The sequence below is a fragment of the Spermophilus citellus genome, assembly GCF_964194105.1.
Source record: "Spermophilus citellus genome assembly, chromosome: 7".
Lineage (NCBI taxonomy): Eukaryota > Metazoa > Chordata > Mammalia > Rodentia > Sciuridae > Spermophilus > Spermophilus citellus.
The window spans coordinates 43,159,322-43,182,049 of NC_138188.1; the positions used below are offsets into that span (position 1 = coordinate 43,159,322).

Genomic DNA, 22,728 nt, shown 5'->3' on the forward strand with positions numbered 1-22,728 from the left:
GTTTGTCTTTAAATATAGACAATGAAGTATGCATGTATTAAAATTCACATTTTGCTGTTTCTTGTATGTATTTTAAAATTGGCCTGTAAGTTTTCCCTCTTTTTCTCAGGGACTGGCCTATATTAAACAGTGAATAAAAAATGGAAAGAATAAATTATTTGTTTAATATTAAATACTGTCTGAACTGTGCTTTCAGAAAGGAAGTATGGATATTTTAATAGTTCATTAACTTAATTTAGGATATTATAAACTTTTGGACTTATTTTAAATAGGTTTAAAAGTTTCCACCAATTATACAAATCATAATTCTTTATGCTAAAGCCTTTTAGCCTTGAGTTTAAATGTTTGTTCTGACAATGGAACAAAGGCATGTTACAGTTTCATTTTTATATAATTACACAAGTGCTTTCTGGGAAATTGCAACTTATTTACCTCAAAGGGGAAAAACCCACATATTTTGAGAACTTAAGAAAACACTAACAGCATTTCTATAGTTTTAAGGATATAATAAAAAATTTACCAGACCCTTGTCTCCAAAGTCCCTAATTGATTTACTTGCTTAAATTAAATATTTTAGATTCTTTTAAATTAACTTACTATCAAAGAAATTGTGAAAATTTTTAATTCATAAACCAGAAGAAATATTCATTTGTGGTTAATCAAATTTAAAGTCTAGCAATTACACATTCTTAATTTTCTTCCCTGAATACTTCATAGTCTTGTGTTCTTTGTATAAATACTTTATCACATAGTTTGCATAACAAATGGGAAATTAAAAATTATTGAATTGTACTTAAAAGCCTTCTCACTAAGATGTAAAAAGTTTTCTTCAGATCCCTTTAAATTCAGAACTTCATCTTTTCCTTAGGTTTGACATTCAGTATTCTCGTTCTCAATTTTTGGTATGAAGCTTTCTTCTTTTTCTAAATTTGCTGATTAAATTCATGAAAGCAAACATGTTTTTTTACATTTGAATTTTTACATTCTATGAGATAAAGTGTGTGTGCGTGTGTGTGTGTGTGTGTGTGTGTGTGTTAATGCTGCGTACTCCTTTAAGTAAAAAATTTTAAAATGAGAAACTCAAAAGCAACAAATAGCAGCCCACAATGTATCAGTCTTGCTGAGTATAACACCTCAATAACTGTGTTTTTAGTCATTTGGAAGGATAATTTATTAGCTGGCTATATTTACTCTTACCTTTAGAAGCCATGAAGGTGTCTGAGTCACTTCTTCAAAAACAGCCAGGTTAAAATGAAAGGCTTTTCTTGTTGCAGCAATGAGAGAAAACAGCATGCATAAAACTTCAGAAGGTGTCTGTCTCCCTCCTGTCAGCTTACAAATAACGGGAAGGGAGCGCCTCGCTGTTTCTAGACTGATTTTATCTGTTTGGACAACAGGGGGAGACGAATCTGTCACCAAAGGTGATCATTACTCAGAAACCATCATACAACTAGGGATCTGAAGAAAATACTTAAAATTAATAGAAGTCAAACAGGAAGGCATATGACATTTATCTTAAGAGTCTAATTCCCACTTAGTTGTTTTGTATGTTTTGAAATGTTCACATTTCGGTTCACTTTTACATCAGCAAGATTATGTTTTTTATTTCCAAAAGTCTCCTGTGCCAGACATGATACTAAAACACCTTATAAAGGCCTAGATGCCACCTATCTGTGACTGTCTTCTCTCTAGTCCTTTCTGTCCCTTAGTCTTTTTGAAGGAGGACCTAAAAACCTCCCTGCTGAAACTCTCAGCTGTTTCATGTGTCCTGAAACTGTCCTCTCAGGCAATAATTTCATCCAAAGACATTTTCACGATTTTCACAATTATAAATGCAATTCTTGATATGTTAAAAATGATTTGAACATTGTGGCTCAGTGATAGAGGGCTTGCCTAGCACATGTGTGGCACTGGGTTTGAGCCTCAGCACCACATAAAAATAAATAAATAAATAAATAAATAAATAAACAAACAAATAAATAAAAATAAATAAAGTTAAAAAAATGATTTGGACATCATTATTTTTATTTTTCTCTCAGGATTTGTCCCCCACTCCTTACCTCCCCCAAAAGAAAGAAAACAAGAAGAGAATGTATTTTCAAATTTATGCACACAAGTAAACTTTTATTTTTCATATTAAAATTAAATTTGCTTAATTAGAAACATTGGGAAATATAAACCTTCAATAACTTCACAAAGTAAATCAATCAAAACATACAGATATTGAATGCACTGTGTACTGGGAAAGATGCCCTAACCTTGCTTGGCTACATAGCTCGCATTTCTAAGTGCCACTGCCCAGGTGACCTTGTGGATGTTGCCCACCAAGTCAACTGCCCTAGGTGGCTCGATTCAAGGAGGTTGAACCTGCAGGCTCTATTGCATTACCAGCAACACTTTCTGCTTTTAAAAATAGTTAAGTGGCTTCTTAAGGTGTAGTAATAAAAAAATTCAACATAGTCCTCAAAGGACATAGATTGTCAAAGTTTTCGATCTTTTTTGGCAAAGAGAGGTTTTTTTTTTTTTCCTACTTTTTGATGTTTCAGGTTGAAAAGTCTATCTTGTCATTTTGCAAAAGATGTATAATATGATTTGCATTTCTAAATGAAACTATACGTGTCTTAAGTTTCTTAATATTTGCATGTGCTTTGGCAAAAATTTCATCCAAAGATATTAATTATACTCTCACACAAGGAGCTTTATCACCTCTGGTTATAATTGACTAGTTAATTCTGGTTTTCTGCAGAGCACTAACTTCAAAATAAAAATAAAAATCCAAGTAAGTTGAATACATGTGACCCATACAAGGTGAATCATCACTTTATTTGAATATACTCATATAAATAATTGAAGGGATCTTTCAATATTTAATCTACAATGGGGACTTTCCAGGCCACCTCACCTGGAAAGGCTATTGACTACTTCTCTGGTGCATTCTGCCTCTGTCCTGCCAGGGAGTATCAACTTTCTTCCTTCCCTGGGGGTTGAAACCAGGGTCTCCTGCATGCTAGGCAAGCGCTCCACCACTGAGCTTTGTCCACAGTCCCTTTTTCTTTCTTTCTATGTTTTGAGACAAGGTCTCTCTAAATTGCCCAGCCTGGCTCTAACTTGTGATCCTCATCTCATGCTTCAAGTCTCCTGAGTTGCAGGGATTACAGGCATGTGCCACCTTGGAAAGTTTGTGTATTTCCTTTTAAAGGCCTAGACTTCACCTATCTGTGACTGCCTTCTCTCTAGTCATTTCTCTTCCTTGGTCTTTTTGAAGGAGGACCTAAAAAACTCCCTGCTGAAACTCTCAGCTGTTTCATGTGTCCTGAAACTGTCCTCTCAGGCAGCCTAGCAACCCTGCTCTGAGCACCCTGAACCAGCCTTGCCTATGCTCCTGCTAGATTGGTGCTGCCAACCACTTTACTTTCCTGCTACTGGTGCTCCTCGCCTAACACCTGTAGCCCACAAAGAACCAGGGCCACCATTAATTCTCAAGAAGGCCACACCACCCACTCAGTTCTGTACTGTGACTTTTTCTTTTTTCTTTTTTCTCCGGGTGGGGGATCCTAGGGATTGAACCCAGGGTGCTTAACTACTGAGCATCATCCCTAGCCCTTTTTATTGTTTTATTTTTTATTTTGAGACAGGGTCTCACTAAATTGCCTAGAGCCTTCCCAAGTTGCTGGCCTTGAACTTGTGATTCTCCTGCCTCAGCCTCCCAAGCTCCTGGGATTATGGGCTAATGCCACCATGCTGGGCTGTGGTAACACTTTTCAAGGGGCATCTGTTTCACTTTGCCACCAAAGTGCTGTTTTTCTGGTCCCCACTTGGTTTCCACAAGACAGCCAACACAAGGTGGGCATGTCAACTGATAAAATCCAAACCCGAAACTCACAGAGTGGTGTTGCAGTTTTAAAAAAGAAAACCTGAAAGTGAATCTCAGAAAACTTAAGGTCAAAGGCCTTGACCCTTCCCAGGAAACTCCTTACTGCACATCCAGCTACTCTTCTGGGTGGGCCTCCGCCTCTACCTAGAGAGCTCTGTGTTCCTGTCCTGGCCCCTCCTGAAAGAAAAGCCTCTATTATCCCCCAGCCTCAGTCCTTATCAACAAAGTGGAGAAAAAATTGCAACATAATTCTTAGAAAATTATCCCCTGCTTATGGCAGTTTTCCAGCACATATCATAACTGTTTCTGGAGGGTTTTCCATTCAGTAGTGCACCATTGTTCAGAATTTTACCCATAGTTTAATTGTTAGGTATTTGACTTTACATTTTCATGGCAGAGAGGTTTATCTAAGTAGTCTCTTTCAGTTGCAGGGGAATGATTGCAATTTGTTTAAATCTGTATAGTAATAGAAAAGCAATGCTACCTGTTACAAAACAAAACAAAAACACTGATATGCTCTTGGTAGCATCTGGGAAAATGAAGCAGGATGTAAGCCTACAGGTGGGGGCAGAACAAGGACCAGATGAGCCAGTTTTAGGAATACTTCACTAGGTTTATGGTTCTTCTGCCTCCGATTTTATGTGTTCCTAAAAATTACACACACAACATAAACACATATTTATTTATACATATACATAGGTACATATGCAAATATGTATGAAGGAGAGAAATTTGTTTCTCTTTTTTTATATTTATTTTTTAGTTGTACCTAATACCTTTATTTTGTTTATTTATTTATTTTTATGTGGTGCTGAGGATTAAACCCAGGGCCTGGAACATGCTAGGAGAGCACTCTACTGCTGAGCCACAACCCCAGCCCAGAAATTTGTTCCTTAATTTATATAAGTGTTATTTTAAATGGAATCTGAAGCACATTTTATTAACTTAAAATTATGTTTTTTTTTTTAAAAATTCATCACAATGTATACAATTCCATTAAAACACTGCGTGCTATTCCATTTTATGAAACTAATGAACACAAGCTGTGTCATTGTCCTTTATGGACAGTGATGTAGTTTCCATGGTGGAAGCCATGGTTGTCATGCACATGAGGACTTGTATTTTGGAGTTCTAAGTGGAAGATCGAAATTGCCCGTTTATGGGATATGAAGTTCTTCATCTCTAGTAAAAACCACTGAGTTGATCGTCAATGTACTTGTCTCAACTTACATTACCAAGAGCATTGAATGAGAGCTCTCATTTCCACATCCCCCTCCAGTACAGGCTTGGTCAGTGTAATGAGGAATTAATTGGAAGGCTCCTAAATATTAATATATGAGAAGGCAGCATCCAGAGATTTTGTTGCATTAATCTGAGTAATACAAACACCTATGTGTGTATTATTGCTTTCATGTGTCCTATCAAACCGTGTCATGTAATAATAATTAATAACAAATTGTATGAATAGCCAGTTATGAAAGTGACCGATGGAGGTGGAGCATGGTATGCAAATGAACTATATTTCAGGTGTCTTTCATTCAGAGATGTCAATGGCCTGGTCTACTAAAATAAGAGTCCAGCAATAATTTTCCATCATGTAACACCTAAGACATGCATCTCTATTCATAAGTCTGGCCCCTGGATATACACTTTCCTGTAGTAAAATTCTTTGTGAATGAGATAAGTTATGAGTAAATAAACACAGGAAGTAAGAAAAGCAAATATGGGAAAAATAGCACTACTCTATTAAATATGAAAAATCCAATCCTTTAATGTAAACAGATGTGGTTTTCCTCTGAGGAAATGTAATTTCTTTTATTCCATTAACTTTTTTGGGGGGGAGAGTACAGGGATTAAGCTCAGGGACACTCCACCACTAAGCCCAATCATCCCCAGCCCTATTTTGTATTTTATTTAGAGACAGGGTCCCGCAGAATTGCTTAATGCCTCACTTTGAACTCATGATCCTCCTGTCTCAGCCTCCTGAGCAGCAATTGGGATTACAGGTTTGAGGCACTGCTACCAGCTCCATTAACTATTTATTCACCCTGGGGAATAAACTTTGTATCAAAGTGCATTTCTCTCTCTCTCTCTCTCTCTCTCTCTCTCTCTCTCTCTCTCTCTCTTGGTGCTGGCATTGAATTTATGGCCTTGTGCATGTGAGGCCAGCACTCTACCAACTGAGTTATATCAGAGGGCATTTCTATCTTATTCAAACCTGCTCCTTTGATACAATGAACAATCCATTTGTTCATTCAGTAACCATTTATTAGCTTTTCAGTATATCCCTAGAACTCTGAGTTGCAAAGGCCTGGCTCTCACTCTGGGAAATTGTGCCCAAGTGGAGCGGTAAAGCACAGGGATCAATATTCTACTTAATTTTTAAAAAATTGTGAGTCACTTTCTAACTGAAAATGAAATGACAGAACTCATCCCCTCTCTGAAAAGAGAATATAATTAGAATCAATAATGTGCCATTTGAATTAGCAATTCATTGTCTCACATGTGCACATTAAACCTTCCTGTTTCTTTAAAGCAGGGAAGGAATAGCTCTTGAGATATCTGTGCTTGAGGACTGGGAGAGGGATCACCCTTTTTGGTTAAGAAAGAGATTTCACATTATCTTTTTTTCCGGCCTACATTAAAAAAAAAAAAAAAAAAAAAAAAAAAAAAAGCACTGATCCAAAGAACCAGGAATAAAGGAAAAGGATCCTAGATACACAGTAGAGTTTATCTGAAACCAAGGGAGACATGGTTATGAAGCAAATCTCTCTGGAGGGTCCCTCTTCACCAGTTGGAAAATACTCTTATTTTGAAATTTTGTGTATGAAGACTTTACAGAAAAATGTATTCCATACTTAAGATTTTTAGGCCTACAGCAGGAGTAAAATTTTAGCTGGTGCATAGAAGTTCTTTTCAAATTTTTGGCTATATATTTTCTTTAAGAAGACTAAGTTGAATAGTTTTCTTTGAAATGATCAGTCTCTATAGCATCTTTGTCATGGGGTGTCCACCAGGTCTGTTGTGCCCAATTCCAACATTGAATAGGTCCTAAGGTTTTTTCCTGTAAAGAGTCCAAATAAAACGGGAGTATTCTGAGAGTTCCTGGCTTAGGCAGACATTGGAGGATATGTTACAGAGGAAGAGACAGAAATTACTAGCAGGAAACTGTACTCTGCAGACATGAGACAAATCAGCAATTATTTGTCTACCCATTCTTCAGGGTGTAGGCTAATGTGTGTGTTTAGTAGATAAAGGTAAGGTTGAAAGAAGAGAGAGAGAGAGAGAGAGAGAGAGAGAGAGAGAGAGAGAGAGAGAGAGAGAGAGAGAGAATCGGTAGCTGGTTGATGGAAAGGCAGAGCTAAGATGAGAGTAGGAGAGTACGTTAGCAATCTTCAGAGACTCCTGTACTCTCCAACAGGAACTGCTTTATCATTGTGAAAAGCTCTGTATTTCTACCGTTATTTAAATTAGATTTACCTTGTGCCTTGCTCAGTGTGGTCACTTTGTCCTTCCAACAACTGTCTGCCTTTTCAGATGTCACCAAAACACTGCACAGAGCCCGTCAGCAGCTGCAGCCTCCCGCGCAGCCCTGCAACACTGCTGGCTGCCTCCCTGGACGGCAGCCGCAGTTCCCTGGCAGCCTGCGCGCTCCAGTCGTTCGCTGCAGCACTTTTTCTTCACAAGTCCAGCATTGAAATAAGCTTCCCTGAGCTGGGATCCCCAAGCGCACAGTTCCCAAGGAACTGAGAGAATTGTTGAGATAAATATACCTTCAACATAGAGGCAAAACACTTTCGAGTTGATTCCTGTTGAAGAGCGCAGCGGAGGTTTATTTGGGTTGGGGTCGATAGGCTAAGTCGTTGAGAAAACGCTGCCACGTTCAAGGTCGTGCTTTGGTAAGCAGAGGTTAAAACAGTGGAAGGAATCCTATATAATCTGGAGAATGATACTTACTGAATGGGAAGCTCAAGTCTGGTGGAAAAGCAAGGTCTGCCGTTGCTATTTGTGCATGTTCTCTTTCTTCTTGCTGTTATCTAGTGGAGGTAACTTCTCTAATACAGGTACTGATACCTTACCTGCTTTCACGAAGTGATCACTGCACAATGATGCTGGAGATGCCACAAGCAGCGTTGGTTATGACTTAGTTTTCCACCCTTAATTATTTTACTTACTAGCAAATCTCTCTCTCTCTCTCTCTCTCTCTCTCTCTCTCACACACACACACACACACACACACACACACAGACACACACACACACCACTATACCTTTAAGATAGCTAGAAATATGGGCTGTTACAATTTTTTAAAAAATTATTTTAATTAGGTATATATGACAACAGAATGCATTTTGGTTCATTGTACCCAACTGCAGCAGTTTTATTTTTTTCTTTACATTTCAACTTTACATTTCTCTCCTTGTACACCATGTAGAGTTGCAACATATGTGCAGTCATACATGTACCTAGGGTAATGATGTCCATCTCATTCCACCATCTTTCCTGCCCCCGTGCACCCTCCCTCCCCTCCTTCCCCTTTGCTGTTACAACTTTTCAATAGCGCATTGTTAAAGTGTTCTTTGCAGAAATCAAATATGACCATACGGGCATGGCAAAAACTTAACCTCAGATTTGTACCTAACTATAGATACAAAGATATGTATAATTAACTCCGGATTTGTATTCCCACTGTACTTATTGACACCCACAACTGAGATGAATTTTCTGATGTGTCACCTGGACCTATTCCTGTTTAGAGGTATCCACTCAATGTCAATTCAAAAGCATCCATTGGCTCTCTCCCATTTGCCAAGCTGTGTTCTCGGGCTGAGAAGAGAAAAAAGAAAGGGGAAGGACAGTCCAGGTGAGAAACAGCTGGGTAAACACATCCAAGGTGAAGCATAGTGTGTAAAACGTCCCATAAAGTATGTATTGTGTAAAGATGAGGACATTAATGACTCCTGCTAGTACTGGAGCATGGAGGATGATTAGAATGTGGAATTTTGCACTCTATTTTTGAAAGGGAGGAAATCTATTTGCAAGGTGGAGAAAAGGAAGAACAGTCTTTCAGGCTGAATGAGCAGTGTGGCTGAGAGAAAGCATGAGCCTGTAGTCAGCTTGTTATATAAAGTGTAATATATTCCCCCAAAGATGCATGTAAACACATTTAAAATTGTTAATTTCTCAAACGTCACTGTGGGTTACTTGATTTACAAAATAATTCTTAAGTCTCTAGTTTCTGTAAAAACCATTTTCAAGTTCTATTTTGCATGACATGATGCATTTTTATGCTTTGTAGAGTTTTTTTTTTTTCTCTTGAAAATTCCTTAGCCATTTTTCTCAGGTTTCTTCCTCTCACGCACTGTTGATCACACATGACAGCTCTTGCTTCAAAATTAGATCAGGGATCCAACGAGTCTACACCACCTTCATTGCTGCCCTCCTAATGCAGCCATGATAATCTCATGCCTGATTATTGCCCTTGCTCATAGATGCCTCTCCTGATCCTATCCCTGCCCTTTACACTAGATTCTCAAGGGGAACGGCAAAAATTGCCATTTGAAAATGTAAGTCAGATCACTTCACTCTCCTGTGTCCCCGGATATCTGGTTACTGGATCACATCTGACACTGCTCCCTCTCTTTCCTCCACAACAGTCATGTCAGCCTCCTTTCTATTTCTGGAACATTCCTGGGATTCTTCTACACTGGATCTTTGCTCTGTTATCTCTTTTTGGAATGCTGCTGTGTAAGATAGGAGCAGATTAATGCCTTCATACCACCCTTTAAATGAGGTCTGGCCCAAGCACCCTACTTATCACTCCCACACTCTTCTCTTTCTGGGGTTCCCCTGGTCCTTCTAATCCTTCCTAATTTTTCTTTCATTTATTAGGCACTGCCATTTCCAAAACACCATAAATCTATTTTTTTATTGTGTTTATTACATATTGTCGGTTTCTCCTGGCAAGACTCAAGTTCTTTGCAGCAGGGGTCTTAGTCTTTCTTTATTACTCCTTCACACATCCTAACCATCCAAGCAGTGTCTGCCCCAGAGCTAGCACTCAGTAAAGAGTTACTCACTGAAAGTTGGTCCTTGGTGTGTCAAAGTTAATAAAGGAATGAGATCCAAGAGGTGAGGCCTAGTGGGAGGAGTTTAGGTCTCTGGGGGAGGGGGGGCTGGCATTGGAAGGAATAGTAAGTTTCAAGGGGACCCTGAGTTAATTCTTATAACAAGATTGTTGATGAAAAACCTTCCTTGAATCCCAAGCTTCTTTGGATTTGTTTTACAACAGGATCTCTTTCTTTCAGATGTCATCCCCCTAATAGTGATGTAATCTGCTACCAGGTCCTTTCCTGACTGAACTGAGGTCAATACTGTGAGCCAAACAAACCTTTTCTCTTTCTATCGTTTCAGCCATGGGTATTTTTATTATAGTAACAAAAACTGTACAAATACATCATCTAATCTGATAAAATTAATCTCTCACTAAGCTACTCTATATTCATTTCAATTTTTGACTTATATGGGTTTATTTCTATAATCTCATTTCATGTTATTTGTGATTTTTTTACTTTAAAATGATTTATCCTATTGGATAAATAGAGATTTTATTATTCTTTCTTCTTACTTCTTATCCTCTCTTTTTTTTTTCAAAGAGAGAGTGAGAGAGGAGAGAGAGAGAGAGAGAGAGAGAGAGAGAGAGAGAATTTTTTTTTAATGATATTTTTTTTTTTAAAGAGAGAGTGAGAGAGGGGAGAGAGAGAGAGAGAGAATTTTTAATATTTATTTTTTAGTTCTCGGCGGACACAACATCTTTGTTGGTATGTGGTGCTGAGGATGGAACCCGGGCCGCACGCATGCCAGGCGAGCGCGCTACTGCTTGAGCCACATCCCCAGCCCACTTCTTATCCTCTCTTGACGTATAAATTACAGATATTATATCTATTCCTACAGAATTACTTATATATTGAATTTATTTATTTGTTTATTTTTAAATTCAGTGTTGTGGGTGGAACTCATGGCCTTGCACATTCTAGGTAAGCGTTTTACCAGTGAGCTATAGTTATCTAGCCCTGAGCATGTTTATATAATAAACTCTAAATTCATTTTTCTATAACCATGTATATTAACAACATTTGTTTAAGTTCTATATATAAAATCTCAATAATTGACATTCACCCTTTAATCATAATTTTGCCATGTCATGGGTTGCCATGATATTGTGTTTTCTAGAAGTTCTCATCAATTCTTATTTTCTTAATTCAGGCAGTCATACCTACAAACATTGCTACCATTGCACTTGCTGGACACATTGGCTGGGTATAACATTCTAGAGTTGCAATTTCAGTTTCCTGTACCTTGCTATAGATTCTCCTATTGCCTTCAGTATTTGTGTAGATAATCTGAAGACAGTAGGCCTTCTGTCTCATGAGTCCTTTGCTTATATGACTGCAGAGATCTTTCCTTATCCCTGGATTTCAAGAAATTGACTAGCATATGACAAATGGTGTATTCTTCCATAGCACTTCTTTTTGAAGCACATAAACTTTTGATCCATGCATACATTTATTCTTTTATTAAAAAAATCCCCCCCCCTTTTTTATTCCATTAGTTGTGTGCAGGAGACTATTATTAAGATGTCTGTACCCATGGCCTTTAGTCCATCCAATCCATATCCTCCTCTCCAAGAGTTTGTGTGGATTTTATAATTGTTTGTCACTCGGTGCTTTGCCTTCTAGATGTAAACCATTGACTCTGCAAAAGATTGTTCAATCTTTTCTTCCTTTACACACCTTCCTTCTAGGGAGATCTAAATAAAGTTTGTTGTTGTTTTTGTTATTCTTTTTATGAGACTCTGACATTGTAGACAGGAGCTCAATATCTACAGTTTCATCCAGGGTTTTCCTAGTCTGTCTGTGCATCTCTCCAAATTTGTGTTTCACATTGATAAAAAAATGTTTTAAAATACTACAATTCAAACAACTTAAAATAATGTGTTATAGATTTTCCTGACTTATTGGGGTTCAATTTTTTTTAGTTTTACTTTATTATGGTGTAAACATAATAGGCATTATCAATAGATTTTCTAGCTATGATCCAACATGATTTTTTTCCAGGCTGGTGACGTGGTATCATACTCTCTTGATACTGGCCAGTAGTAGCAGCAAGAAGCTGCTCCCTGTTGCCATGCAATCATGAGGCTCAAGAACTGATACTCTACTGTTTGTCATGTTGCTAAGCTACAAGATTCTGTAGGTTAGATGCATTTTCAACTTACAACATTTTCTATTTATAGTGGGTAAAGCAAGAAGAATCTGGTATTTTCCAAGGAGCAGCTAAGCAGCTTAGGTAATTATTCAGATTGTTTTGTTTTTGATAGTAAGTACAGAGAGTTACTTTGTGAAAAGAAAAGCCAGGAGCAAGTAAAATGATATGAGCTCATGCCACTTCTAGCTACAGAGATATGTCCTGATTTTCTAGATTTCTTAATTCCCTTCTCACTATATTTTTTATTTTACCTTTTTTTTTCCTATTAAGCTCCACAGAACAATACAGAGACAGCAAAAATATTTGTTTTATTGTGGATTTATTCACAATTTATGTCATTGAATAGAATTTTAAGCTAATTTTATGAGGACATTATAAGTCATCTAGTATACAGTGGCTAGTTAATCAGGAGAAGGAAATTTAGTCTCCAGATTCATGCTGTTATAAATTGAGATATTCTATCCAATTTTTTATGAAGGAGCAAAGGGGGGTTTCATTAAATTTCAAAGGCCTGTCTGTGTCCAACCATCAATGTGCTATTATTACACTTAATGTCTCATTCCTCATAAGGGAAATCTTTTTCTTTTTTCAAATCCCCTGTCACTTTCCAAATCATCATTTTTGAGAATCTACCAATCAAAGGAAATTGTGATTCTTTGAGCCTCTCAGCTGTACTCTTTGTTACCATGGAAACCAAGCCAAACTGTTACCAAGGTTACCTCCTGAAACCATTATTTCATTCTCATTATCAGCTTTTCCTAGGATTAATAAATTCTTTGAAATTTTGACATAAATGATGCTAAATTTGTGTATAATTTATGGACTGGTATAAGGCTACTTTTAATTCTCTCCCCTTTAAAATTATACATAGCTGCACATATAGTTCAAGATGGCAAGACAAGCACACTATTGTGATAATATTTTGAGCAATTGATTGTCTGGCAAGAGAATTAATTAGACATTGAGGCTGGGAATAGTTTCCCTTTAGCACAGATTTGGTAGCTAAAAGTTACTTTTTTTTTTTTTTCCTACACATGATTTCATTCTGCAGAACTGTATACCATAATATTATAAATGCTTCTGTTGGTCTTCTGTTTTTGTAATCAACCTATGGGCGGAGCCCTGAGGACCTGGCTTTAGACAAGCAATGGAAGGTACATTGTAGAAGCCCTGAAAACCCAAAAGCAATTGTGTGTAAATCGTGGCAAAAGGAAAGGTGATTTCATTGAATAGCTCATCTAATATTGTTGAGAGTCAACACTATTTAACAAATCAGGAATCTGAAGTATATCTTAGAAGAATCTTCTATTTCCAGATATTTATAATATTTAAATATTTTAGAATGTTTTAAAAATATCTTCTGATACCCACCTAAAGGCAAACAAACCCAAAACACCAACTGTTAAAAAGACCATGGATTCAGAGGTGGGAGTTGGAGATATGACACTCTTACTTTAAAACTTTTATATGATTTGGCATTTATGCTTCGAATATTCAGTGCTCGAAACAAGCTTCAAATGAATGCTTTGTTCTTTTGCAACGTGGAGTGGTGTTTCTCAGAGATAAGGGAATGTGCAAGAGTTTTTGTCCGCCCTGATTGAAGATGAGCACAATCACACGTGGTAGATTTTGTAGAAGGGTCTGACTCCCCACACATATTCCAGGTTGTCTCTTTATTTCCTTATAGGAGCTGTGCAGGAGTGGAATCTAGGGCCTGGATGGGGTGCATGAGCACAGAGATGGGCGAGACCTGCAGTGCCTGGGAGTGACACACGGAGGGACCTCCAGGAGTTAGGGGACAGAGAGGAACCAAGAGACACTTCAAGACAGATCAGTAAGGTTTAACTACAAAGGGATTATTTAGAGAGAGAGAGAAAGAGAGAGAGAGAGAGAGAGAGAGAGAGAGAGAGAGAGAGAGAGAGAGAGTCACAGACATTGGCTTCCTTGAGAGGGTAAGATGAGGAGAGCTACTCTGACCACCCATTCTCCTCCCATCTGCCTGTCTCCCACCTCCCCATTGGCTAAATTCCATTGGGAAGCCAGAGAATGTGAGGCTCTCTTTCACAGAGGAAAGAAGTCAGCCTCTCTAGGAGGAAAGCAGTGTAAGGATAGGTGGAGAAGGGAGGGAATCCATCTTTACCCAAAAGGAAAACCCTTTTCTGATTTTGTTAGAACTAGAATTGTTCACCTTTCAGGAAAATAGTGATCACTATACAAACCTGCCATGTGTCAAATGTGAGCCACCTCCTCTGAGATAGGGAACACTGTATATGGTGTACCCAGCTACGTGATGTCCTGGGTCTGAGCAAATGTTCAGAGTGAAGAATCTGGCCTGGCCTTGTGCAGGACATCTTTTAGTTACAATGCCATACTGGCCAGGAAAGTGGTACTAATTTGAATTTAAATTTCATTACATCAAAGGGACATCCTGATGGAACTCAAAAGGTGGAGAACTAACCCCATAAAAGTAGAATTTCTTTGAATTGCTTTTTCTCCAGCCCTTATTTAGGATGGATATCTATCTATCTATCTATCTATCTACCTACCTACCTACCTATCCATCCATCCATCCATCCATCTTCTATCTCCCTGATTAGGGAACTCAACAAAATGGTTCCTTTCAACCTTCCTTGTTTATATTTAGAATTTTATTCTTATTTATTTATATGCGATGCTGAGAATTGAACCCAGTGCCTCACACATACTAGGCAAGCACTCTACCACTGAGCTACAACCACAGCCCCTGGAGCAATGACTTTAAATAAAGATGTTTTGCTTCAAAAAATGCTTGCAGGCACCTCTGGAGTCCTTGTTTCACTTGAGAAAAGAAGTGTTTGAAGGATGAAAAGAGGAAGGGAGAAAATTCCTGTGCCTTAGATGTTGCATTAGGGGATCAGATAGGTGGATGCTTCATTTAATTTAGTGAATTACAGCAAACTCACAAGTTGAGTCAGTTTGTTCTCCATTTTATAAATACTGTGTATGTTGTCTACAAAATTTGATTCCAATCATGTCTTTTGACTGGGATTCTGCTGAAGTGATTATGAGCCATAAAATATCACAAGTTAGGAGAGGAACAAAATGTGGAAAAATGCTTAGAGCCAGGCGGCTTATGAATAACCATGTGATCTGAAATGCCAAGGGGATTCATGTTGCTTCTGGGGACCTGACATTTGTCCACTCTGTTAGAGCTCTCCTGTTGACGGCCCTCTTATGTTTATCAAGAACAGAGTGTTGAGGGATGAACGGAGTTAATAAGCAATCGCAATCTCCCCATTTGTATGACTGAGTCTGGGAGCCTTCTGTATCAGGTAAAGGTGTGAGACTCCACCTTCCATTTACACAGAAAGCCTGGTGACTCTGCTACCAGGACACTGAGGAGAGAAAAATCACTTATAACAGTTGATTTTTTTGTTTACTTAAACTGTGATTAACAAAGTAGGAGACCCTAGGAGATCTCACAGAAATGCACCACACCCTTCCCCTTCTGTTAGCCTGCTAGAGAAAGAAAAAGATCAGATCATCTACTAGTTTATGTAAACACAACAATAAAAACTATACTTCAGAGTTGCAGTTTTAAAAATCACTCTATATGGCAAAAAAGACTTTAATTCATTTTTTTTACTGCTTTAGTTTACTTATAATTATGTATATTAGTGTACAAGAGAATTCAAAGAAGGAAGCCAATTAGTTAAGGAAAGTAGAAACAATAAAAAAATAAATAAAACAGCAGCAAGGGAAAAATGAAAATGTGGTAGTTTAGAATTCGGCTGCAAGCATTTATCGATAAGGAAATGGAGTCAGGGCTTATATATTATATGTTTAATTTTCCTCCTCACATTTTATCTTCTTTGTGATCAGGAAGAGTTTGTGAAATGTCACACTGGTCCTTCCCTGTTGCTCCCCAGAAGGCTTATTAAAATAGAAAAAGCAGGGGCTGGGGATGTGGCTCAAGTGGTAGCGTGCTCACCTAGCATGCGTGAGGCACTGGGTTCGATTCCCAGCACCACATAAAAACAAAATAAAGATATTGTGTCCACCTAGAACTAAAAAAAAATAAATATTAAAAAAAAATAGAAAAAGCAAATGATAGCTTTGCAGAGATGTTGGGGACTCTCAGGGCTCCCTGCTCCATCTTTTTACCTTCCAGCATGTTGAACAAGTCATTTGGGCAGATGAACCTGGAGAGACAGTGATTCCACAAACTATTCCTAGTAATTCATGGTACTGTTTGGTAAAAATCTATGGGAAACACTCTGTGTAGGAACTTCACTATCACATGAAAGAAAATGTGAAAGAATATTTCTCTCCCTTGTTCGGCTGTCAGTTTCAATGCCAGGCCCTTTGTCTCCTTCACTGAACAGAAGCTTCCCCAAATATAAGTCAATATTTGCCTTCTTTGCTTCCGCCCCCCCCCCCTCTCCATTCACCACCTAGACAGGAGCAATCTGCCTCCACTCCCCAGTTCTAAAGCTGTCACCTCTTGGAAACTGCTGTTTCCAAGGCAACATATGGCGCTGGGCTGCCTGTACTAAATATGCTTTGAAATCCTTATTCACTTGACCTCTCTGGGCGCTTAACTGCTGACCTCCTTTGCTTCAAAACTTTCCTTCTTTGGCTTATTTAACTAGTTATTTCCTCCTGGTTTTGCTTTAATGACTCAGATGGCTTTCTTTGCTTTTCATTCTGGGTGTTATCTAGGAGGCCTCCTTGCTCTTTTGAATTTTATCATGTGTACTCTAGCCCTGAACGATCTTATCAATGCCCTGGCTCTGATCTTGCTCAACTCTAAAATTCAAAATATTACAGAATACATGTCATCTGCTTTTCAGATTTGTATAAAATCTTTTATTAAGGGTTGACATAATTACCCAAACTGATTTCTCCCCCAAATTCTGATAGGCGGGGCGAGGTGGTACACACTGGCAATCCCAGCTATTTGGGAAACTGAGGCAGGGGGATTTCAAGATTGAGGCCAGCCTGAGAAACTTAGGAGAACTTGACTCCAAATAAAATGAAAAGGAGCTGGGCACAGTGGTGCACACCTATAATCCCAGAGGGTGGGGAGGCTGAGACAGGAGGATTGCGAGTTCAAAGCCAGCATTAGCAAAAGCAAGGTGCTAAGCGACTCAGTGAGACTCTGTCTCCAAATAAAATACAAAATAGGGCTGGGGATGTGGCTCAGGTTTTTGGATGTCCCTTAGTTCAATCTCTGGTATCAAAAAATAAATAAAATAAAATAAACCTGGGTTCTATCTTTTGTAACACACACACACAATTTCCAACAGTGTATAAATTGTATGCATACATGTGCACAACTACCCACATCCACATTGCCCTCACCACCAACATCCACAATGATAATTTTATGATAATTTGTATTTTCATCAATCCTAAAACTCTGCTATGTTCCTTTCTATGGGCCAGTTATGATGCTGGACACAGGACTTAGAATCAAATTAAATACACCCATGGCTGTCCAGCAGCTCTGGGTCCCGAGACTCTCAGATCCCTCTTAGAGGTTACCAATCCAACTCGTTCTTCCCGATCATGGCTTGTATTACACTATACTGTATTTGCCTATTTCCTTATGTATTTCTCTTACAGAGCATTGAAAGAACAGGAATTCTGTTTACGTTTCATTCCAAATGTATGTTAGTTAGTTTCCGTGCATGGATTTTTACCCAAGCGTGACATATCCACTGTCTTAGTCTGATTGGGTTTCTATGAAAAAAAAAAAAAAAACACTATAAACTCAGAAGCATACAATAAAAGAAATTTAATCTCACCCGTTTGGATACCAAGAAATGGGAGATCAGGGCATGGAAGATTTGATGTATGATGGGTTCTTACTTCTGGTTTACAAATGGCACCTTCTCTTTGTTCTTTACGTGGTGAAAGGGGTGAGGTGTCAGTCCTCTTTTAAAAGGGACAAATCTCATTCATGGGGGCTCCTTCTCCTGATTTAATAACCCCCAAATCTCCACAGGTTAAATGCCATCACCTTAAAGACTAGGGCTTTGCCATATGAATTTTCATACTCAGACCATAGCACAAATATTAAATATTCACATTTAATATTTAAATATTATGTAAATTTGCTATTCAAAGAAAAATCTTATTCTCTCTTGAGTTTCATTTTCATACTTCTGCAATTATTATTTTTTTTTCTAGAGAACATTCTATGTAGCAAAGTATGTGTTTGATATTTGTGAACAAAAAGAAAGGGTTCCTAAAAAATCCATGTGATTTCTGGTAAAGGTCTGGTTTATGTGACCAAAGACTCACACATACAGCCTGATATAAGAAAAAACAAAAACAAACAAACAAACAAAACACTGACTAATGAAAGCATCTGGAATTCTTGGTGTGTGTGTGTGTGTGTGTGTGTGTGTGTGTGTGTGCAGTGTGTGTGTGTGTGTATCCCATTCCAGCTAGAATATAAAAGAAGTGACATAGAGTTTTAAAATCTTTTCATTTAAAAATTCTTAACAATGTAATTTTATTGGACCTGATATTACAATGAAAAAAAAAAGTCAACTGATACTACCTGAAGAATCACAGTGAAAAAAATGGATTATATTTCACATCATTTTTACTTGTGCTAGGGTAAGGACATTCTGTGCAGTCTCTGATGTTGTATACAGATATGTATGTATACAAATAATTTTATTGGAGAAGCATTGTGGTTTTTTTTCAAATGATCGGAGGGGTCTGTTTTTCTCAAAATGTCCAGTACCATGCTGACAACACTCTTTGATCCATGTTATATTTTACAATACGACCAAAAACACATTTTCAAAGAAAGTGGCACGTGAATACCTTGAGCAAAAATAAAAAATTCTCTTTTGGTTTTGAAATTTACACTACACAGAAATGCAAGCTTTCTGGATGCTGACCCCAGAAGGGCATTTCCATTTGTGTTTGAATAGACTCATTTCCAAATTTGGAGGGTAGCCCATGTTCCATTACCATGCAGCCCACAACGTGCTTGATATTGCTAATTAGGGTGCAAATTGTGGTGGTATTTCTGGTGACCTGGACATGTGTTCAATAGAAACAGAAATGAGCCCCTCAACTCATTTCACATAGGCCAGAAAACATCTGCCAGATGGTTATAGCTCTCAGTAACTATTAAACTGGATCACATTTGAACAAATGACTTAGATATATAGTGTTTGAAAGCTTATTGTGAAATTTCTAACATATCCATGGAGATTAGTCTTAATGAAAAACTACATTAATCTACCTCATGCATTGTGATTAGTCTAAAATGGATAATTCCCTCTCACTTTTGCCAAAGTCAAGCAAAAAAAAAAAAAAAGGCTTTGTCTGCATTTATATAATGCTGACAAAACATCTGGGAGATTTATTGATATAAAAGTATCTATTAGGATATCAAAATTAATTTCAATTCCCTGAGGTATCTTATTTTAATTAACAAATCCATGATCCTGTTCTATTAATTAGCATGCGGAAGGAAGAAGTTAGAGATGAATTTAATTCCAACAAAGCATTTATCTTCTACAATAATAAAAAGAGTGTTAACAATCTTGATCTAATTTGTTTTACACATTTAATAAGTCTTGAAATTCCATCTAGAAGAGTAATATAAATAATATTAATTACTTTTAATTTAAAGCTTTATTTTTAGTGTGCATATTTTACAAGCTTCGATATTAGTGCACTGTAATTCTAATATTGTATCTTTTAAAGATTATTAATGTTAGCATGAGTTCATTTTATGTTATATTATTAAACTTTCTGTTGAGCATAAATCTTATATCTATTTCATTCTCCATTTTTTTTCCCTGATCCACCACTTGGTATAACTAGGCAATAACATGGGTACAATCTGTAAATAATTTCCTGTTCTGCCCAAACCTGTCATTTCTACATGGTCATTTTTTCCCCCTAGATTGCTGTTATTGGCATATTCTTGCATTTTAAGCTTATCTTTAATGCAGCTAAAATATTTAGACAACAATATAATTAGAAGATTAACTATACATCAGAGGCATTGAAAGCACTAATATGGTGGAAAATGTTTTGCAATTTCAAATACTCCTCTTCCATCCAGCCACAAAGGATGTCTTCAGGTGATTTAAGATTAGAGAAGCTGGATTATGACAGCACAATGTCATGATTCTGAAAGTCCTCATAGAATCTTTCCTCTTACAACTGTTATGTCGCCAGCATGTTGTATTCAAAGACGTCCCAAAATTATTCTCAATAGAACTGATAGTCAACATCAAAATTAAAAACAATCGACATGGCATATGATTTCTGTTGTTGAATCTGTCATACTCTATGCCATCACAGATAAAGGGTCAGGTAGTGGATATTTTAGGCTTATGGCCTAAAAGGCAAAATGGAGAGCATTATGCAAGTCATTAAGTCGTAGCTCAGAATCAGGTTTTAACAAACCTTATTGACGTAATTCAAAAGGAACAATGATTGAAGATAACCTTGGTAATATTGGTCTACTAATGAATGGAATCTGTTTTAGAAGGAATATTTCACTTAAATGAATTTCAGAGTTTGTCTCCTTTCATCAAAATTGATTTCCAGTGTTTGCCTGTCTATGATGATCTGTAATGAGATTTTAGGTAGTTCGTCTTTGAAAATGCCCTTCCACAGATAGACATGCTAAACACGATGTGAACTCACAGGCTTATGGGAGGGGCTTGCAGAACCTGTCAGATTCTTTAGATGCTTGCCTTTTAGTGTGTCATTGCATTTCCGATTGTTCACTTCCCATCTATGTTTGGGTAGAAGTGCCTCACTTATACATACGAATGAATTTTGAAATATGGAAATTTCCTTTGAAGTTGAAACTATAAAACTATGATTTAAATTTGAAAAGTATACCTTTTGCAATATTGTGTGGGAATGGCGGTATTCCTTCTGATCTTAAATTCTGATAGTCCCGGAAGTGTATGATGCGGCTTGATGTTACTTGGTCTTCAATGTGAACTGTCATCCAAGGTTTTCCTGTAATATACATTTTGTGTATTAGTGCTGATTTACCTTCCAATCTTAGGCCAGATTGATAAAGAACATTATCAAGCTTATGGGAAAAGGTAATTTTCAGAGGAATTCAGTGTTCAAAATAGTAGTTCAAGGCAATTCTTAATACAAAATTTCACTCTTTGCCCTGATGCAAAAAACAAACAAAACAACAACAACAACAAAAAAACCACAATAAAATATTGTCAAAACTGAACTTCCGAATTGCTACGTATTAGAAAAAGGGTAGTAAGTTTCTATTTGTAATGCAAATTCATAGAATTGATGATTTTATTCATAAAAGACAATGGTGGAGACCATCAGTAGGGCTTTACATAATATAAAGTCTTTATTCTTGTTGTGCATATTGATATTAATACACTAAGTTAATAAAAGAGGCAGACACCATGGTGGACTTAGGTGTATAAAAAATCAATTAGGGGAATGGTATTAATGCAATGAATGAGAAGGAGCTGGAGGAGGTGGGGAGAAGTCTCAGGCTGTAATGAAGTTCTGATCTATACAAAGAAGTGAGGCAAGAAAAGAAGGGTCTTGCCATATAGTTTAAAAATTTTTATTATTATGATTTTTAACCAACACACCAAAAATCGTACATATTTGTGGGATACGATAGAGTTTGAAGAAAGTTTTAGACAAACCCATCTGGAGTCCTTGAGCAAAAGTGATCCATCAGAGAAGTCCTTGCTGTGCTCATTTGGCCTCAGCTCAGTTTTGTTGGTAGTGTCCCATGCCAAAGCCAGAGATCGGAGTCGTGCATTTCCTGGTGGATACTGTCTACCACTTGCTCCACAGTGGTTTGCGGAGAGCTCCTCTGTGGTTCTTATGGGCCCCTTTTCTTGAGAGGAAAACTTGGAAAGGAGAAACACGTGGGATGAACTAGAGCTTCAGTCATTGCAGTTGATACCAGGCCACAACTGGTGGTACTCAGCATTTTTCTCTCACACAATTCTTCCTAAATACCTGTGTGCTCAACTATCATCTCAGAAAACCTTGGTTGCTGTCCTGATCTTACTCTTTACTCCTGGGAGTCTCTCTGCTGGGTGATCATTACCATTTTATTTCTGTGTTGCTGCATGTAAATGTCCAATGAGGCAGGAGTCAGTAGGTGCCCAGGTGGATAATTTGAATTCCACAACTTCTGTTTCGTGCCCATGTTGTGTGAAAGCATCCCTACCTTCTTCTGCTTCCTGAGATCAATTATCCCTGCTAGTATGGGAATTCTTACTTTTGTCTGTGATTCTTAGACAAGGGGAGTCCTGGAGGATTAGAAACCTTGGTGGCAGCTACAATTTATAATTGAATGGAATCATTGCTGTTTCACTTGGTAAGAGCATGCTTTTTTGGATTTCAGAACATTCATTCCTCCACAGCCCAGAGTTGTGCAAATTACCCAGGGTGTCATTTGGAGTGAAGGAAAATAAGTCATTCTTGTTTCTACCCCTGGTTCTCAAATTATGTAATTTTACTGTTGGGGATACAACATTATGTTGAGGTTTCTGATTCAATGCCTGTAACTTATATATATAAAAAAAGGCATCCCATCCTTTCATTCTTTA

The 22,728-nt window shown here is 37.5% G+C and overlaps 1 protein-coding gene across 1 annotated transcript in view; it reads right to left on the reverse strand.

Moving 5' to 3' along the window:
- The window catches only part of PLSCR5 (phospholipid scramblase family member 5), a gene marked incomplete at its 5' end in the record, with an annotated part of 40,293 nt that overhangs the window by 16,250 nt on the left and 1,315 nt on the right, over positions 1-22,728 (reverse strand). Inside the window, 2 exons of the mRNA XM_081300827.1 lie at positions 21,014-21,212; positions 21,811-22,020. Coding sequence (XP_081156953.1) covers positions 21,014-21,212; positions 21,811-22,020 — 409 coding nt within the window. The remainder of the gene's footprint in view (positions 1-21,013; positions 21,213-21,810; positions 22,021-22,728) is intronic.